General features: G+C 39.2%; 1 protein-coding gene across 2 annotated transcripts in view; it reads right to left on the minus strand.

Annotated features, from left to right (window-relative positions):
* PTPRQ (protein tyrosine phosphatase receptor type Q) overlaps positions 1-16,522 on the minus strand; it is a 213,245-nt gene that overhangs the window by 41,601 nt on the left and 155,122 nt on the right. For both annotated transcript variants that reach the window (XM_084616734.1, XM_084616733.1), the window contains 6 exons: positions 13,768-13,889; positions 10,066-10,252; positions 3,731-3,975; positions 2,280-2,346; positions 1,409-1,567; positions 425-647 (listed from right to left, as the gene is read on the minus strand). In XM_084616734.1, the coding sequence (XP_084472860.1) occupies positions 425-647; positions 1,409-1,567; positions 2,280-2,346; positions 3,731-3,975; positions 10,066-10,252; positions 13,768-13,889 (1,003 nt within the window). The remainder of the gene's footprint in view (positions 1-424; positions 648-1,408; positions 1,568-2,279; positions 2,347-3,730; positions 3,976-10,065; positions 10,253-13,767; positions 13,890-16,522) is intronic.

The raw sequence follows: 16,522 nt of genomic DNA on the forward strand, positions 1-16,522 counted from the left end.
AAAAATAACATGCAATCAGTATACTCCATATAATTTAAGAATCCTAATGTCAGCATGTTAAAAGTATACTGCAGATGCGTGAAATGGATAGTACTTATCTTGCACTTAGACTTGCTGAATTCAGGAAGAACAATCTTATGTTACTAAAACAAAAAAAACTACCTGTCAGTTGTCTCACTTCTACAGTCCAGTAAAAAAAAATTAAGTATATGAAAATTTAAAACCACTTCATACAGAAAGTCCCAGTGTGCTTATGGCTTCTTGTGAAATCACTTTAGACCTCGCCTTTTCTTAAATATAACAATATATCTTAACAATATATCACCTTTGCATTTTGTCTGATTGTCACTCATATAAATGCATATTTTTGTTTAAACATTTTTTTTACTTAAACATTGACATACAACTTGAATTGTATACTTACAAGTACTGCTTTCTTGGTTTTAGGGGGCCGTTGCAGATTTTATCTTCACTCCCAGGTATCATGCATGTAGTATCAGCACCTATAACATACATATCTTCTTTGCCACTCAGTACTTCCTTTCCTTCTGTACAGGGTGGGTTTGGAAAGCCTTCATTTGTAAAATATGGCCTTGGTTTTTTGAAGTAGGCATCATACCACTTAGTAACATTTCCATCATGCTGAACTATTGTCAGAAGAAATTAATTATAAATCATTTCAATTCTAAACAGATTGCAGTTAAAGAAGGTAAACCAATGGTTGTATTTTCAGAAGCGCTTAGCACTCAATAGCTCCCATTTAAATACCTCAATAAGTGACCATTTTTCAAAAGTATGAATGGTATACACTAGTCCCACAGGACTACTCATATGAGCAAATGTTCATCAGCAAAAGCTCATCAGTTCACAATCTGACCCGTACTACACAAAATAAATTTACATGACTCCTTCCTGCTGTAAAACAGAAATGTTATCTCGGCTGCATTCTTCTAACAGCAAAAAAATGGCTAAAGGAGGAAAAACTGCTAAATGGAACCTTCAGATATTTTAATTTCAGAGATACAGCATGTGTTATTTTTTAAAGGAAGTCATGAACAAAGAAACGGATAAACCCTGAAAAAGATAATGAGAAATAGAGTATGAGTGACTTCAACAACCAACAGCTACTATTTGTCAGCTGAAAAGGGTGAATGCCTTGGATAGGTTCCCTGAATCCAGTCTACAGCACACAGACAATGCTTCAGCTTTGGAGCAAGGAATGGTAGCACAGAGGTACCACATGAATGACTTCTGGGAGTATTACAATTGCTGCAGTAACTGGTCAAATGTCTCCCAACATTAATTCTGCATCACCCAATAAAGGCAATAAGGGAACAGAGTAATAGGTCAAATGCAAGAAACTAAAAGGTACGAACAATTAGCAAAAGAATATAATAGCTTTCTCTACCTCCTGCTTCTGCAACAAGAACTTGTATTTTCTTGATAGGTCCATGATCATCATTATAGTAGCATACTGGCATTCTGATAGTAATTGTTGTAGCAGTAACAAGTAGCATCCCACTAGTATCAAAAACTGGTGTTGGTTTCTTATTAGGTCTTGGTGGCTCTGTTTTTAAACAAAGACAAGCCAAAATGTTTTGCTTTCTAATTTATTAATTGAAATCACTTAGTTCAAGCATGTAATTGTGTTATAAGATATAATCCTCTTATTTGGGACATTTTGGTGGACAGGCTAATGTCCTACTTAAGACGCCTATCCTACAACGGGATACTTGAGAGGGTGAGAGTCTGCCCTCACAGATTTCCCCCTTTGCAGGATCAGAGTACAAGTGACAGGTTTGACTAAGAAAGAACACTGTTTAAAAAAAAATCTTAGCCTTAATTTTTCTATCTGTGAAATGGGGACAATGATTTTATTTGCTTCTCATGGATGTGGTAAGGTATAAGTACAGATGGTTCTATAGTCTATTTCTAAATGTCATGGTGAGGCATAACTAAATAATATTTGTAAAATGGTAAATTCGGATAACCTTTTTCACACTGAGTAGTACCTTATTCCATAAGTAGTCCCACTGTTTTATTGGTACTAATTATGGTATATGGTACAATTCAACTATCAGCAAGGTACTATATAAGTACCAAATATTATTAATCTGTAGCAGAGGCAGGAACAGAGCTCAGGCATTCAAGGCTCTCAGACTTATGCTCATTCTTCTAGGCAATGGACAGGAGGGAAACCCATATGCATGCACAAATTTACAGTAATTTTTTTTAGAGCTTATAGGGAACTCAGCAAAAAAGCATTTTATTATGCATACCTTTAATATCCATAGTTATTTTTAGTTGGATTTTTGGCCCTGCACCAGCACCATTTATTGCATACACCTTAAAAAGAAATGAACACTTTATTTTATTGAAAATCTGTGTTAAACTTAAATCAGCAAAAGCTAAATGTATGCTTTTTAAAGGAATAATGAATCCTGCAATTTTATAATATACATAACATGACAAGACTGAAGGGTTTCAGTGATAACATAAACCTTGAGATTGTTATTTACTTTATTCACGTGACCAGAATACATGATGGAACTAGAACCTTAATTTATGTATATATGGAGCAACATTATTTAAAATACGTATTAAAATTTCCCTACTAATTTAATCTCTAACTCCATTCGCTTGTACTCTCGGGAACACACTATTACACTTGCATGTCTCTCTACCTCTAACTCATTCCCTGACTTTTTTTAAATCCAATTTCAAGACCTAGCTCATCTTCCTAGCCTATCATGAAATCCTATTGCCTGAGCCTCTTAGTTTCTCTCCTGTTATATGGTCTTTATATCCCTCTTGACTCCTGTCCCTCTGCATATATAGATGCTACCTGTATGATAAATTATGATTAAAATAATCTATTTGCGTGTAAAGCTTGAAAGCACTCATGAAGCATTTTGTAGTACTTTTGTATGAAAGACAATATACAAGAGTAAATTGGATACTATTATCTGATTCTCCTACATTTTTTAAACTACATACCAGTGGACCAAATTCTGCCTTCAGTTATACCTGAGATTCTCTGGATTTACACCAGTGCAACTGAAGGAAGAATTTGGCCCAATTTGTTTATTCTTCCAAACTCCTTTGATATTTGCGAAATCAGAAAGGGAGTAGATTTACACTATAAAAAAAATTTCCAGAGGGACTCTCTCAAGTACCTTCCTAGGTCATTCTTTGAGCCATTTACTCCACTCATCTCTAAAATCATAAGAAAACAATATTTCAGACCCTGGTATAACATAGTTAAAACAAGGGGTGGGGGTGGAACAAATCCAACCTTCAAACAATTATTTCCAGGAGGATTTTTACTCTTGCTTCTCCTTCCCTCCTGTCCTAATCCCTGATTGCTTTAATGGTGTGACTACAAGCAGTAATAAAGATTCATCTGTAGTCACTGCTTGTAGGATTGGGCCCAGAGACTGAAACAAAAAAAAAATACAAAACAGAAGACCACCCTGGGGATCAAAAGACAGAACAAAATTTTGAAGTTGAAAGGGATGTGCCAAAGACTGGCTTGGTGATCTAGGATCTAGTCCTACAAGGTGCTACCACCAGTGAGATGCTAAGAGTCCTCAGTTACTACTGATTTTCCCCATACACTTTATATCTTTGGTTACAATGCCAGGGAACAAAATCATATTCTGGCCTTCACTCCTTAATCAAGCAAATCTGTTGACATCAAAGACAGAGAGAGAACTGTATTAAGCCTTACAGTGACATTATACGTATGTCCTCCTTTTAGCCCCTCTATCACTGCAGTGACTGATTTATTTGTTTTGTCAATGACACTTAGATTATGAATCTGGACAACTGCAGGGTCATCTTCTTTGTAAATCATGGCTTGATATACTTGAATATTTCCATTGGGTTCAGATGGTGGCACAAACATCACTTGGAATTTTGTTACTTCATCTGGTATCTTCTGAAATGTTACGTTGTTAGGTGGGTCTTTAGGCACTAAAGGAAACATTTCAGAAATTCACTTTAAATTGGAATGTATTACTGTTATTATTTATTTATAGATTAAAATACAGAAAGGTTTCAGAAAAAAAATAATCTTTTGGACACCAGGATTATACCACTGCTATTTAATTTGATTAATTAAAAACTATTATCCCAACACTAAGTGCCTGTGCAAATATTATAATATTAATCTCACAGATAGCAAACCTAATGATTAGAAGCCCACCATAATTAGGATCAGATCATAAGCCACCACCCTCATCTCTAACTCCTTTGCTTCCTGGACAGCCCCATGAAAAGCATGAGCTTTTAAGTATGCTCTGAATATAACAAATCCATGTTTTGTTAGACTATGGGGAGACGTGTCAGAGTTGGAGACCCCTTTCTGAAAACACTCTGTCAGCAGCAACCACCCTCACTACTTTTAAACCAGGGGACTGACACAGCATTGCCCAAGGAGACTCAGTCTTTCCATTAACTGATGCCCAAACATACTTGGACCATGTCTACACTACAAAGTTAAGTTGACTTTATGTAAGTTGACATTGAGCCTCTGATTTAAGCAAGTCAATCTTGCGTGTCCACACTACGCTCATTGTGTCAGTGGAGTGCATCCTCACTAGCAGGGCTTGCATTGACACATGGAGCTATCCCACAGTGCATGTAGCTGAGCGGAAATTTGGGTTGGGCTTGCAATGCCTTATGGGACCAAAACATTGGTGCAGGTGGTTATGGGAACATGGCATTAGCATGTTACCATGATGCACTTACCTCCCTCCCTCCCTGAAATCAATGGCAAACAAACCAAGCCTTTTTCACGCCTTTTTTCATAAGCCTGGGTTACTCGCACAGACGCCATGGCACGATAAGCATAGACCCCGCTCAGCTGCACACTGTTGTTGTGAGCATTACAAACACCTCATGCCTTATCCTGCAATATTTACACAGCTGATACAGGAGCCGCCGTGTGGAACAATGTGATGCCACGCTAGCAGCTAGGGTGACCCAATGTCCCGATTTCATAGGGACAGTCCTAATATTTGGGGCTTTTTTCTTATTTAGGCTCCTATTCCCCCTCACCCCCATCCTGATTTTTCACATTTGCTGTCTGGTCACCCTACTAGCAGCCCTGCTGGAAGTCATAGACAGAGCAATTCACAGTTGCTGGTGACAGTCACGTATCACCTTGACACATTTCTAGGTCCGGGAAACAAGCACTGACTGGTGGGATTGCATCGTTATGCAGCTATGGGATGATGAGCAGTGGCTGCAGAACTTTACAATGCATAAGGCCACTTTCTAGGAACTGTGTGAAGAGCTTTCCCCACCCCTGAAGTGCGGCAATACTAAAATGAGAGCTGCTCTGACAGTGGAGAAGTGAGTGGTTATAGCTCTGTGGAAGCTTGCAACACCAGACTGCTACCAGTCAGTGGGGCATCAATTTGGAGTGGGTAAATCTACTGTGGGATCTGTTCTGATCCAAGTTTACAGGGCCATTAACAGATTTTTGCTAAGCAGGGTAGTGATTCTGGGCAACGTGCAGGACATAGTGGATGGTTTTGCTGCAATGGGGTTCCCTAACTGTGGTGGGGCGAATCCTTATCTTGGCACCAGACCACCTTGCCAAAGAGTACATAAACATAAAGGGGTACTTCTCAATGGTGTTGCAAGTGCTGATGGATCACAGGGGCCATTTCACCGACATCAACATGGGCTGGTCGGGAAAGGTGAATGAATCTTTCGGAACACAGGTCTGTTCAGAAATCTGCAAGCAGAGACTTTCTTTCCAGACTGAAAAAGTAACCGTTGGTGATGTTGAAATGCCAATCATGACCCTGGGCGACGCAGCCTACCCCTTGCTCCCATGGCTCATGAAGCCATACGCAGGCAGCCTGGACAGCAGAAAGGACCGGTTCAATCATAGGCTGAACAAGTGCAGAATGGTGGTGGAATGTGCCTTTGGATGTTTAAAAGGTCACTGGCAGTTTGCTTACTAGGTTAGACCTCAACGAAAGCAAAATCCCCATTGTTATTGCTGCGTGCTCCATAATATCTGTGAAACAAAGGGAGAAAAGTTTCCTCTGTGGGGGAGGGATCACAGCCAATTTTGAGCAGCCAGACACCAGGGCAATAAGAAGAGCACATTGAGGGGCTCTGCGTCTCCGTGAGGCTATCAAAACCAGTTTCAGCAATAAGCCAAAGTAATACGACACTTATCTTGGGATCTGTGGTGTTCCTTACCAAATTGTCCCCTCCTTTGCATTTTCTCCTCTGTAAATTCCACCCCCACCAACCATGGTGTGTTGGATGAATAAAGAGCCTTTTCTCCTCAATCCGTTAAGTTTTATTATGCACACGAACACACAGAGACAGCAAAGAAAAGTAAGATAACCTGGGGCAAAAGGGCTGATAACACTGTGGAGGGAGAAACAAGGAAAGCTTGCTTACAGTTGTACTGCAATAACAATAAAGGTGTGGGAATAGGTGCCTTCTGGTCCTTGTACCCTCCTCTGGTGTTGAGTGCCAGGGATACCAACCCCACTCGTCTCATAGGACATTTAGGGGAGGAGGATGTAGAACTGGGCAATGATGGCAGCAGGTTCAGCATAAGCTGTAGAGGGACTCTAGCATCCAGCTGCATTTCTTGAACCTCAACCAGATGCCTCAGCATGTCTGACTGCTCTTTCAGAATCTGCAGCATTTCTTCCTGAGTGGCACACTCTTTTTCCCTGCATGTTCTCCTGTCCTCCCTTCCATGTCCAGGTTCTTGGACAGTATAATCCTCCATGCTCTGAGCTCCATCTTGTCACTCTCAAAGGTGTGCGTTAACTCATTGAACATGTCCTCCTGAGTGCTCTTTTTCTGCCTTCTAATCTGGTAAAGTCTCTGTCTTGGTGTGGAGGATGTGCCAATGGACAAGGTTTCAGCTGCAAGGAATGCAAAGCACAAGGGTAGCATTGACAGCACATACATTGTTTCTGGTGCAAGGTTAATTTTTTTAATAAAAAAATCACCCCTCAATACACTTCACTGCAAGCCACAACGTAATCACAACCACTGGCTATTGCCAGAGTCAGTCTGTTGCTCCAGCCATGGTGAATAAGGCCATGAGGCATGGATGAGGGGTCTTATGCCTCTGCTTTTGTGAAGACATCCTTGGGATCACAGGTTGGAACTTGAGAAAAGCCCCTTTTCCCCTAGCAACTTAGATGGTGCTTGAGAACAGGCAGCAGTGTAAAGCCCCCCAAATAGTTTATTTGTTACGAAAGCAGCATCAGGTTGGGGAGGAAGGGAGACAAACAGGAAGCCATCACCCCATCTTATTTTTGTAATGCTTGCAATACATGGTGATCCCTTCCAACCAGAACCACAGCCATTTGGGAAAGCATGGTTGTGTGACCCATATTTCACCAAACGGGGGGCAGATTACTTGTTGAATTGTTTGTGGTTTAAGGGCTAGCATTGAAACCTTCTCCCGTTTCCCCTAGGTGACCCTATGCAATATCACTCTCCTGAGGGTAACAGAGGCGGCAAGGGAGCAGATTTTGCAAGTGGCTGGGTACAGACCTGGTCCCTGCAATGCCGTGTGCTGCAATGATGTCAGAAGAGTTAATACTGGAGTGGCGCAGGAAAGTGTCCCACCGTGGTGGACGAAATAAAGGAGCCCTTCCCAGAAACCTTCTGCAAAGGATTCCAGAGTACGTCCATGAAAACTTCTTAGAGATTTCCACGGAGGATTTCTGGGCCAACCCGGGGCTCATAAACAGTCTTTTTCAGAGAGCACCCTCTGGATAGCTGGAGTAGCCACCAGTAACCACTACACCTACTTTTTGGTTCAGATTAAACATAAAAAATAATAGCATGTAACCCCTACAGTTTGATTGGAAATGTGTACTCACCAGCGGTCCTTTCCCTGGCATCACACTCTCCCACCAACTGGTCCTGTGAAGGGATGGGCTCTGGGGTTAAAAACGGTTCTTGCCTGCCTCACATCCTCCTCTTCCTTGTCAACAATGTCCTCCTCATTGTTGCTCTCTGTCACCTAGGGCTCCTGGGACGTATCCATGAAGCATTTTGGGGTAGTGGTGGGGTCACTGCCAAGAATCGCATGCAGCTCCCCATAAAAGTGGCATGTCTGTGGGGCAGAACCAGAATTACTGTTCGCCTCTCTTGTCTTCTGGTACGCTTGCCGAAGCTCCTTTATTTTCATGCAGCACTGCTGTGTGTCCCTGGTGTAGCCCTTTTCCTCCATGCACCGCATGATCTTGGCATGGATGTCAGCATTTCTTCTGCTGGATCAGAGCTCTGCCTGCAGATTCTTCTCCCCACACAGCAATAAGATCCACCACCTCCTGTGTACTTCATGCTGGAGCACATTTGCGGCCTTGAGTCTCCACGATCAGCTGTGCTGTTGAGCTCTCCACACTGAGCAAACAGGAAATGAAAATTCAAATGTTCCCAGGGCTTTAACAGGGGAGCGTCTGTTTCCTGTGTACCTGGCTCATATGCAGTGGAGTTGAAAGTGCTCTCCAGAGTAGTCACAGCGGAGCACTGTGGGACACCTCCTGAAGGCCAATCATTCAAATTACACACCGCAGTATCTACACTATCCCCATGTTGACCCATGGATGTCAAATCAAGCGCTATGCCTCTCGTGGAGGTGGAGTACAGAAGCCAACATTACAGGCCACTTAGATTGGCAGAAAGGACTCAGCAGTGTAGACACATACGTTATTAGATTGACTTAACCCAGTTTATGTCGATCTAAGATTGTAGTGTAGACCAGGCCTTAGTGTTTTATAGTGAAACCAGCACTTTAAATTCCATCCAGAAATTTACTGGTAGCCAAAGCAGATCTCAGAGCACATTTATCATGCTCTTTCCCAATGATCCTAAGGTAGCCCTTTATAAAACACATTTATTCAAGTAGTTTATTCTCAAGGTGCAAAAGCAAAAATCATTTTACCAACAGCTCTGTCTAAAAGAAAAGACTGTACCTCTCTTTCCAGACACAGATAGAGAAGAAGTTGTGTTGCCTACTCATGCCTCCTGAGCAGCCAGGGATATAACATGACCCCAAATTGTGAACCCAAGTAACCAAAGGCAAGCACACTTCCTCAATCAAGGGGTCTGATATAATCCCTGCTTGCTTCCCAGCCCACAGATATCAGTTCAGTCTTCTCTGGATTGAGCCTATGTCAGCTAGCCCTCCTCCAAGCCTTAACCTCACTCAGATACCACATAAAAAGCTTGAGTGTGAAAATCCAGTGGCAGCACTTGGCCTTGTTATGAAGCTAATCACGCTAATTCTTATTCCTGGACTATTATTCTATCATTAATTTAGGTGTAATATCACAAAAAAGTAAATGTTTAAATTAACCTTTTGATTCCTGCACATAATTGCTAACTGTGCCATGCCTGCTCTACTGTGCGCCATTCATTTGAACAGAACACAACGATGTTCAAAATAGGTCCATAAATCAATATAGGTTTCCCTTCATTAGAAAAGAAGAGATTAAGAACTGTAACGTTTACAGTACATAAATGATCATAATAAACACAGCATACATGCTTGAGAAAAAAAACAAGGTATTTTTAAAAGTGAGATTACAGTCAAGAAGTTGACTCTGAAAATTTGGAAATTTAGAGACCTATCTTCATGGTCGATGGCTTGTCTGCTGAGGCAGTCTGTTCCTTACGTCAGAGTATCCCTTTAAAGTGTACAGTACTGCCTTGACATTAGATTGATTTCTGCCCATTACAGCCTCCTTCCGGCCTCCTTGTTTAGCTGTGCATCACTCTTACTCAGATGTTAAGCAGGCATAATGATCACCCACCTCCGTAAAGAACTTTGAGATCGATGGATGATATGTGCTAAGTATTAGCAGCATTTATTTTTACTGTCTCTTGTTGTCTATAACCACACTTTAACATCAAGGGTAATTCACACCGCTTTACTGTGAGAGCAAAATCTAAAGATGTATTGAAAGTTTAGCTGGTATTTACGATTTATGTTTTCTTTACTGTACAAGTATCAAGAAAAAACCAACAGTGATTTTTAAGTTAAAAAACACAAACACTTACCTGCCTCAAATGTGGAGACAATTACGGAAGTACTAGACTTGCCTTCAATACGTGCAGCACTTACATCTCCTGTAAAAGCGGTGACTACTACAGAATATCTTGTGAATGATTTTAAATCTGAAATTTCCAGGGTTTTACCCTCGTAATTTGTCTTGAGAAATGAAGCTTTATAATCGTCACTATCTACCTACAAAATAGATAAATACAATACCACAAAAATAGTACATTAAATTCACAAGATCATGTTACTTATATAGTGTATTTTATTTACATTTACCTACATACACACAGAAATATACAAGGACCCCAATTAGCAAGACTGAATTGCAGCACAAGGGAGTAGGCAGAATAAGAAACAGACATCCCTTCCCACCCATGTGAAACCACATTATCATTCCCCTCATCACAACTCCAGGCCTGGGGCAGAGGAAATGGATGCATGTCAGTTGCTCTCCTCTACCAAGCAAGCATGTGGGGAGGGGATGTAAGAACATTGATCTGGGGAGCTATGCTGGAGGGAAGAGGAAATTCAGCTGAACCTAGTAAAGGGCTAAACTAGTTACTTTGCCTAGTGAGCAAGAAAGGAGCTCAGAGAGCCACAGTTCTTTTCCAGGGCTCCTTCGAGGGCAGGGCAGCTAGACATCCTGTCTTAGCCTAAAAACTTAATCAAGTGTCAAATGTGAATGCACTAGCAGGACAGCCAAATCCCACATCTGGATAGTCAGTTGGGCACATTTAAACAAAAAATGACACTTCACTTGTATATGTGCCAATTTTTAAAAGCCCAATCCTGTACAGCCGTATGTTCATGATTAAGTTTGCTCATAGAGACCCAGAAGGTGGAGTATCATGAGCCTTGTGACGGGCAGTGCACAGGATCACTGCTCCAGGAGCAGATGAGGGACTGAACTGTGACTCAAAGAATCACAATTTGGTCCTAGATTTCCTTTTGCTTTGCAAGTGTGCCAGCCCACTGCCTGTGGCAGCTTACTTCTCTCTCTGTGCCAGCTCAGCTGACATGTTGAAGGGACAGAGTCAAGGCTCCACCAATTCCTGCCCATGCCCACCTGTACAAGAGGGGGAGTAGCAACTCCATAGAGACTGTTCTCCCCTGTGCACTGGGACTTGCAACTTGGGTAGCTTAGGCAGAGAAATAAGAAGACTACCTTATGCCCCTTTGCTCCCTTGTGTAGGCACAAACCACAGGTCATCATTAGGCCCACAAATAGTCCCACTGAAGTCAATGGGACTTCTCATGTGTGTAAATGTATTCATATGAACAAGTATTTGCTGGATCATTCCCTAAGGATCAATACATAGCTTGTTTCACAAAACTGGTATTGGTACATAAAAGCACAAATCTATTTAATTATATTTAGCTGTGAAATTTTAATTAAAACATCATGAAATTCATTAAGGAGTTACTCATTGGTTAATAGCTTCTTTTGAATAGTGGTGGCAACCTGATGGCTTGATACTTTTATAAATAAAATAGACAAAACATTCATTCTGGCAGAGAGCTGGGCCAGATGGCCTAGTAAGTCTTTTTTAACTTTATGAAAAAGTAGATAAGTGGAAAAGGAAGCTCTTCTAGTCGATGATCAAACAACATTTTATTACGCCCCTTCCTTATGGTCTATTCCCACTATTATAACATGTTAAAATGATGTTTTCATTATTGTTTCTTCGATGTGTAATTTGAAGGATAATTAGGTAGCTGTACAGTAGTTTTCCCACTGGGTGAAATTTGTATTAAATGCAGCTGCTAAAACGTTAGGAATATTCAAGCACACTTTTTCTTTGACAGATGTGCCTCTATCCCCACTGAGGGTTAACCTTAACTAAAGTTTCTGATGCACTAAACAGACATTCATTTCCTGGGATGACCATGAAGAGATGAGGTACTTTTTTATATCTTACTATCAGTTATATGGCATTTAAATATTTACAAGAGAGCTGTAAATACAATTATTTTGATACAGAATCATTAAACTTTTCTTTATTTTTACTCTCCCCAAAACCCTTATGGTCCAATTTTGTCTCCTTTACTGATTCCGGGTAGTCCTTTACTCCACAAATACTGCTAATGGGAAAAAAAAATGAGAAAAGGTATAGTATGATTTATTTTGGGCTAATGGTGGCAGAATGATTTTCTTATTACTGTTCTGTAAAGCTGAAAAAATTGGCAATTTAAAGAGAAACCTTGACTTTCAATAAATGGATGGAAAGTATTACTTTTTAAAAATTATGATGTGACAGAGAAGGGATCTGAGTTTATTATGTCCTGTGAAAATATTTTACAAATCCTTAAGGAGCCTGATCTGAGAACTAAAATACTAAAATGTATGTAACGTTGTAAAATACAAAATGTTTGTGGAATTTGGAATCTAAATACATAATTTTCCCAGAGGGCCACCAAAATTTATGGCAGTATTTTCACTGCAGACAGACTATGTCAGTTTTATTGGACTTTAAGCAGCAGTGGACCTGCCTGTATAATGCTATTCACTATGGAGATGACACCTGTAGCTACTGATCATTGATTAGACAGTACCTGATTACAAGCAATCTCTAAAATTAAATCTATAAACTTGAAACATTCTGAATGTGAACATTTCTTTAAAATCATGTTTGATTACTGACTGAATATTCAAAACAGCATTTTAAATTCCTGCTGAATATTTACCAACACGTTTGAGAAATCCAGTAATTCATTATAACTTATTGGGTACCTTATTATAAATTATAGGTATAAGTATCAGATCAATATATCATGGTCTAGGACATGACTGCATCCCGCTAATAATTTAGGAACCACATATTACAGAGGCAGAAGGGAAAACTGTGTGAACAGAACTTGGTGGAATGCTTCACACAAACAAAATATTTGAATTTGGGGGTTTGGTGCTTCTGCAAAAAGGTGAAAGAAATCACTTTGGTGCAATTTTATGACAGTGTGTCATAAATGACAGGAGGGTTTCACAAGTAAAATGTCTTTTCGTTTGTTGAAATCAGAATTGTCAAGAACTGCGCTCCAGCTCTTCTCTAGTCTCTTCTAATGACCTGCTCAAGATTTTGCTGAAGGAAGGAAGAGTTGTTTTTCTTTTAACACATCCCTTGTTATTGTAAGTCCTGCCATTGCACTGCTGCTGTGATAGATGGTCTACTACCTGCATAGTGCATTGGGCCAGTTAGAGCAACAGCAGTGAACTGAGAAGCAGAAAGGGTAGAAGCACGTGAGCCCCATGTTGCCATTTCTATTTTATTGTGACTCTTGAAATATTTGATGCTTTTCTTGAAGTCCCAGACACTGATTACCCAGGAATCTCAGCTTTAATTTGTTAGGCTTATAAGCAATATAATACCATAGTATTTTGTCTAAGACTTAAAGGAACATCTAACCTTTTAACAAAGCTAGTTTCCCTAAAGTTTCCCATTAGCACACTATCAATATTTTCAATATCAAAGATTTGCTCATTCTCAAACAAGAAAATCACCATTTTCTCAAGCTACATTTTTATTTCTTATGTCCTAGATTCCTCCGTGCAAAAGACAGTGGATGTTTTGGACATTCTGGCTTTCATTCCTGTCCTGTTTATGTGTCTTGCAATTTCTATAAAATGTCTATATTCGTGTTATTCCAGATACCATCAAACATCTGTATCATTATCAACCAACAAGTAAAAATGAGAACTGCCTTACTGAGGTAACGTCTATGAGGTAGAATGTTGGTCCAGTAATAATGTCCGGTTCACTCCAACTGATGTTAATACTGTGAGGAGATGTAACTACTACAGTTACATTTTCTGGTGGACCATCTGGAGCTATGGAAAAAATGATACATATGTGAATCAGAGTTAGTTCATAACAAATAACACAGTATCTTGAGTCACCATGAAATAAGATTCACTTACCATTTGAAAATGAAACTTTTGTAATTGTATTATTATATTTGCCAAGCTGTTTAAAGAATTACAAACATTTTTGGTTCTGATTTATAAAGCTTTCAATGGGATTTAGACACATCTTTTATTAAAATTCCATATCCTTAATGGAAGATGTGTCTAAAACTCCTAAACAGCTTTGCAAATCTACACCATAGTATCTGTTAATTAATAGGCCCTCTTTTACATGGCACATACAATTTCCACATGGGAGATGGAGTATGTTTGATGCACCAGAATAAAGAACAACAACAAAAAAATACTATCACAAATTCATATGCATGTCAACAGGACTGGAAAATTTTAAAGTTTTTATAGAGTACTGTTTTCTCAAAGGAATGTTTGGTTTCTAGTTTATTTTTATCATTCTTTTTTTCTTAACATATTATGAAATACAGAAAAATAAAGAGGCGAAAGGAGCTGTAGGACTTCCAGATTGAATAATGAATATTTTTCAACAGTTTCCACATCACGCGGTGGGTTCACCTGGTTTCCTATTATAAAGTACAGGAAAATTCGGTACTCTTCCTACAACATGGCAATACTTGGTACTGGGCATATTGACTTTTTAAACAGTGAACATGGTAAGAATGGGGAAAAATAGGATTTGTGAGTGCAAGAGACACCTAGATTGCACATAATTTGAGATCTATACAAATCTCAATAAATAGTAAAATAGTAAAGAAGTACTCTCTATTCCTACCTTTGATTTCTGCATAAAATTGCTTTAATACATTTTCCTCCTTCATGAATCATTAGATCACTACCTACTATCCAGTGGATTACTGCTAGGAAATAAGAAAGCTTGGGTGGTAATTAGGTTTGTTCGTTAGTGGATTGGCTGAGCACTTGAGTGGAGTGGGAGGTTTAGACTACTCAGAGGAGGGTGATCACAGGAGAGAGAGAATTTAAAGCCAATGTACTCATCTGCAGTAGCTCAGTTATATCTAGTAAAGATGTATATTTTTAATTGAGCTATAACTCATTTTTATGTTAGTTCACTCCATAGTTTTTCATCAAAGTTTCCTTTGGTGCAAAAAATGCTTGCAGTACCCATTGCTGCATTACTAAAAGAGGATTTTGCCTTTATCTATTTTTGTGCATAGTGAAGTCTCTGAAAGAACTGTAAAATGCCATATAAATGTTCAGTTAACAGAACCCTAGAACTGTGAACTTATGAAGATGATTTTTCATTATTTATAGTACTAGCAAGAAAGGGAGCATATTTTATCTTTTAAAATTAGTCAAGGAAGCAATTTAGATTTACTAGTTAGATAAAGGAAGGATTGTAGGTACTACAATTCACTTTTAAGCACATTTATATGTAATCCACGTATTTTCACTTAAAATCCAAATGTAATTTACCACATTATCCAGCTTAATTTAGAGATGCACTATCCCCTATTTGATAAAAAAATTTTCAATTTGTTAAATTTTTAGATTTCTATCAGGAAACTTTTTATATATTTAAGGTATTTACATAAAGTGCATCTAAACATCATTATCTGTTTTATTTTCACCATAATCAGAAAACAATCAATTGACACTTACTTAACAGTAATGAAAAATTAGGAATAGCTACTGACAATAATCCGTAAAATGAAAAAGGAGACTGGACACTGGAAATGTGCTGGTTCAAAAACACTTGGTGTTTTATAATAAACATTTTAAAAAAACCTGGTTGTCTCAGCGGTAACTGTCACATTCTGATTTAGGATTTTTTGTGAAATGAGTCTAGTCAGTAATGGGTAAGATATCACTATACCCTTTCTCTTATAAATCACAGCAATTTACTCAGTAGAAATGACCTAGTCTTATTCTCTCATTCCCCTATAATCCAATCACTTCCTCTCATAAGCAGTTTTCGCCTGGTTTTCGCAATAATGCATTTTCTGTAACTAACAACCATCATTTCCTGATTATCATGCTTCTATCCTGCCACAGGAATGTGGGTCTTATGGAGGTCAGGGTCATCTTTCCCATCCATCTGTGTCCTGATGCTGTGGCAGCAGTTAAGTGTGTTTGCTAGAAGGTAAGTCTGGATAGCCCATCATTTAGCATAGTCCTCAAAAACAAGACTGAATACCCTAACCTTCTCATGGAAGTTCATGCTTGCCAGTTTGGATGAGAACTGCCTTTTTCATTATTATTTTTTTAAGAAAAAAAAGTCTTATATTCAGTTATATCTTATTAACTTGATCTAGATTTCCCCCCAAATTTTTGGATATTTAGGCATTAGACAGATATAGGGACCAATCTTTTCCCCATAAAGAGAATGAACAGAACAAAGAATCCCCTGCGCATTCAAGGCAAACATTGTCTGAAGAGGGGGTATACAAGCATGGCAGTATCACTCCTCTCACTTTGACCCAGAAAAGCAAGAACTCCAGACACTAGAGTTTGGGACGGAAGGTGCTGGGAAGTAGTCAAGGCTCAATTTCTGTAGTCTCATCTACCTGGAAACTCGTGGTGATTTCCCTGTGTAATACAATGCTGACCCTGTCAGTATTATG

The sequence above is a fragment of the Lepidochelys olivacea genome (genome assembly GCF_965140295.1).
Source record: "Lepidochelys olivacea isolate rLepOli2 genome assembly, chromosome: 1".
Lineage (NCBI taxonomy): Eukaryota > Metazoa > Chordata > Testudines > Cheloniidae > Lepidochelys > Lepidochelys olivacea.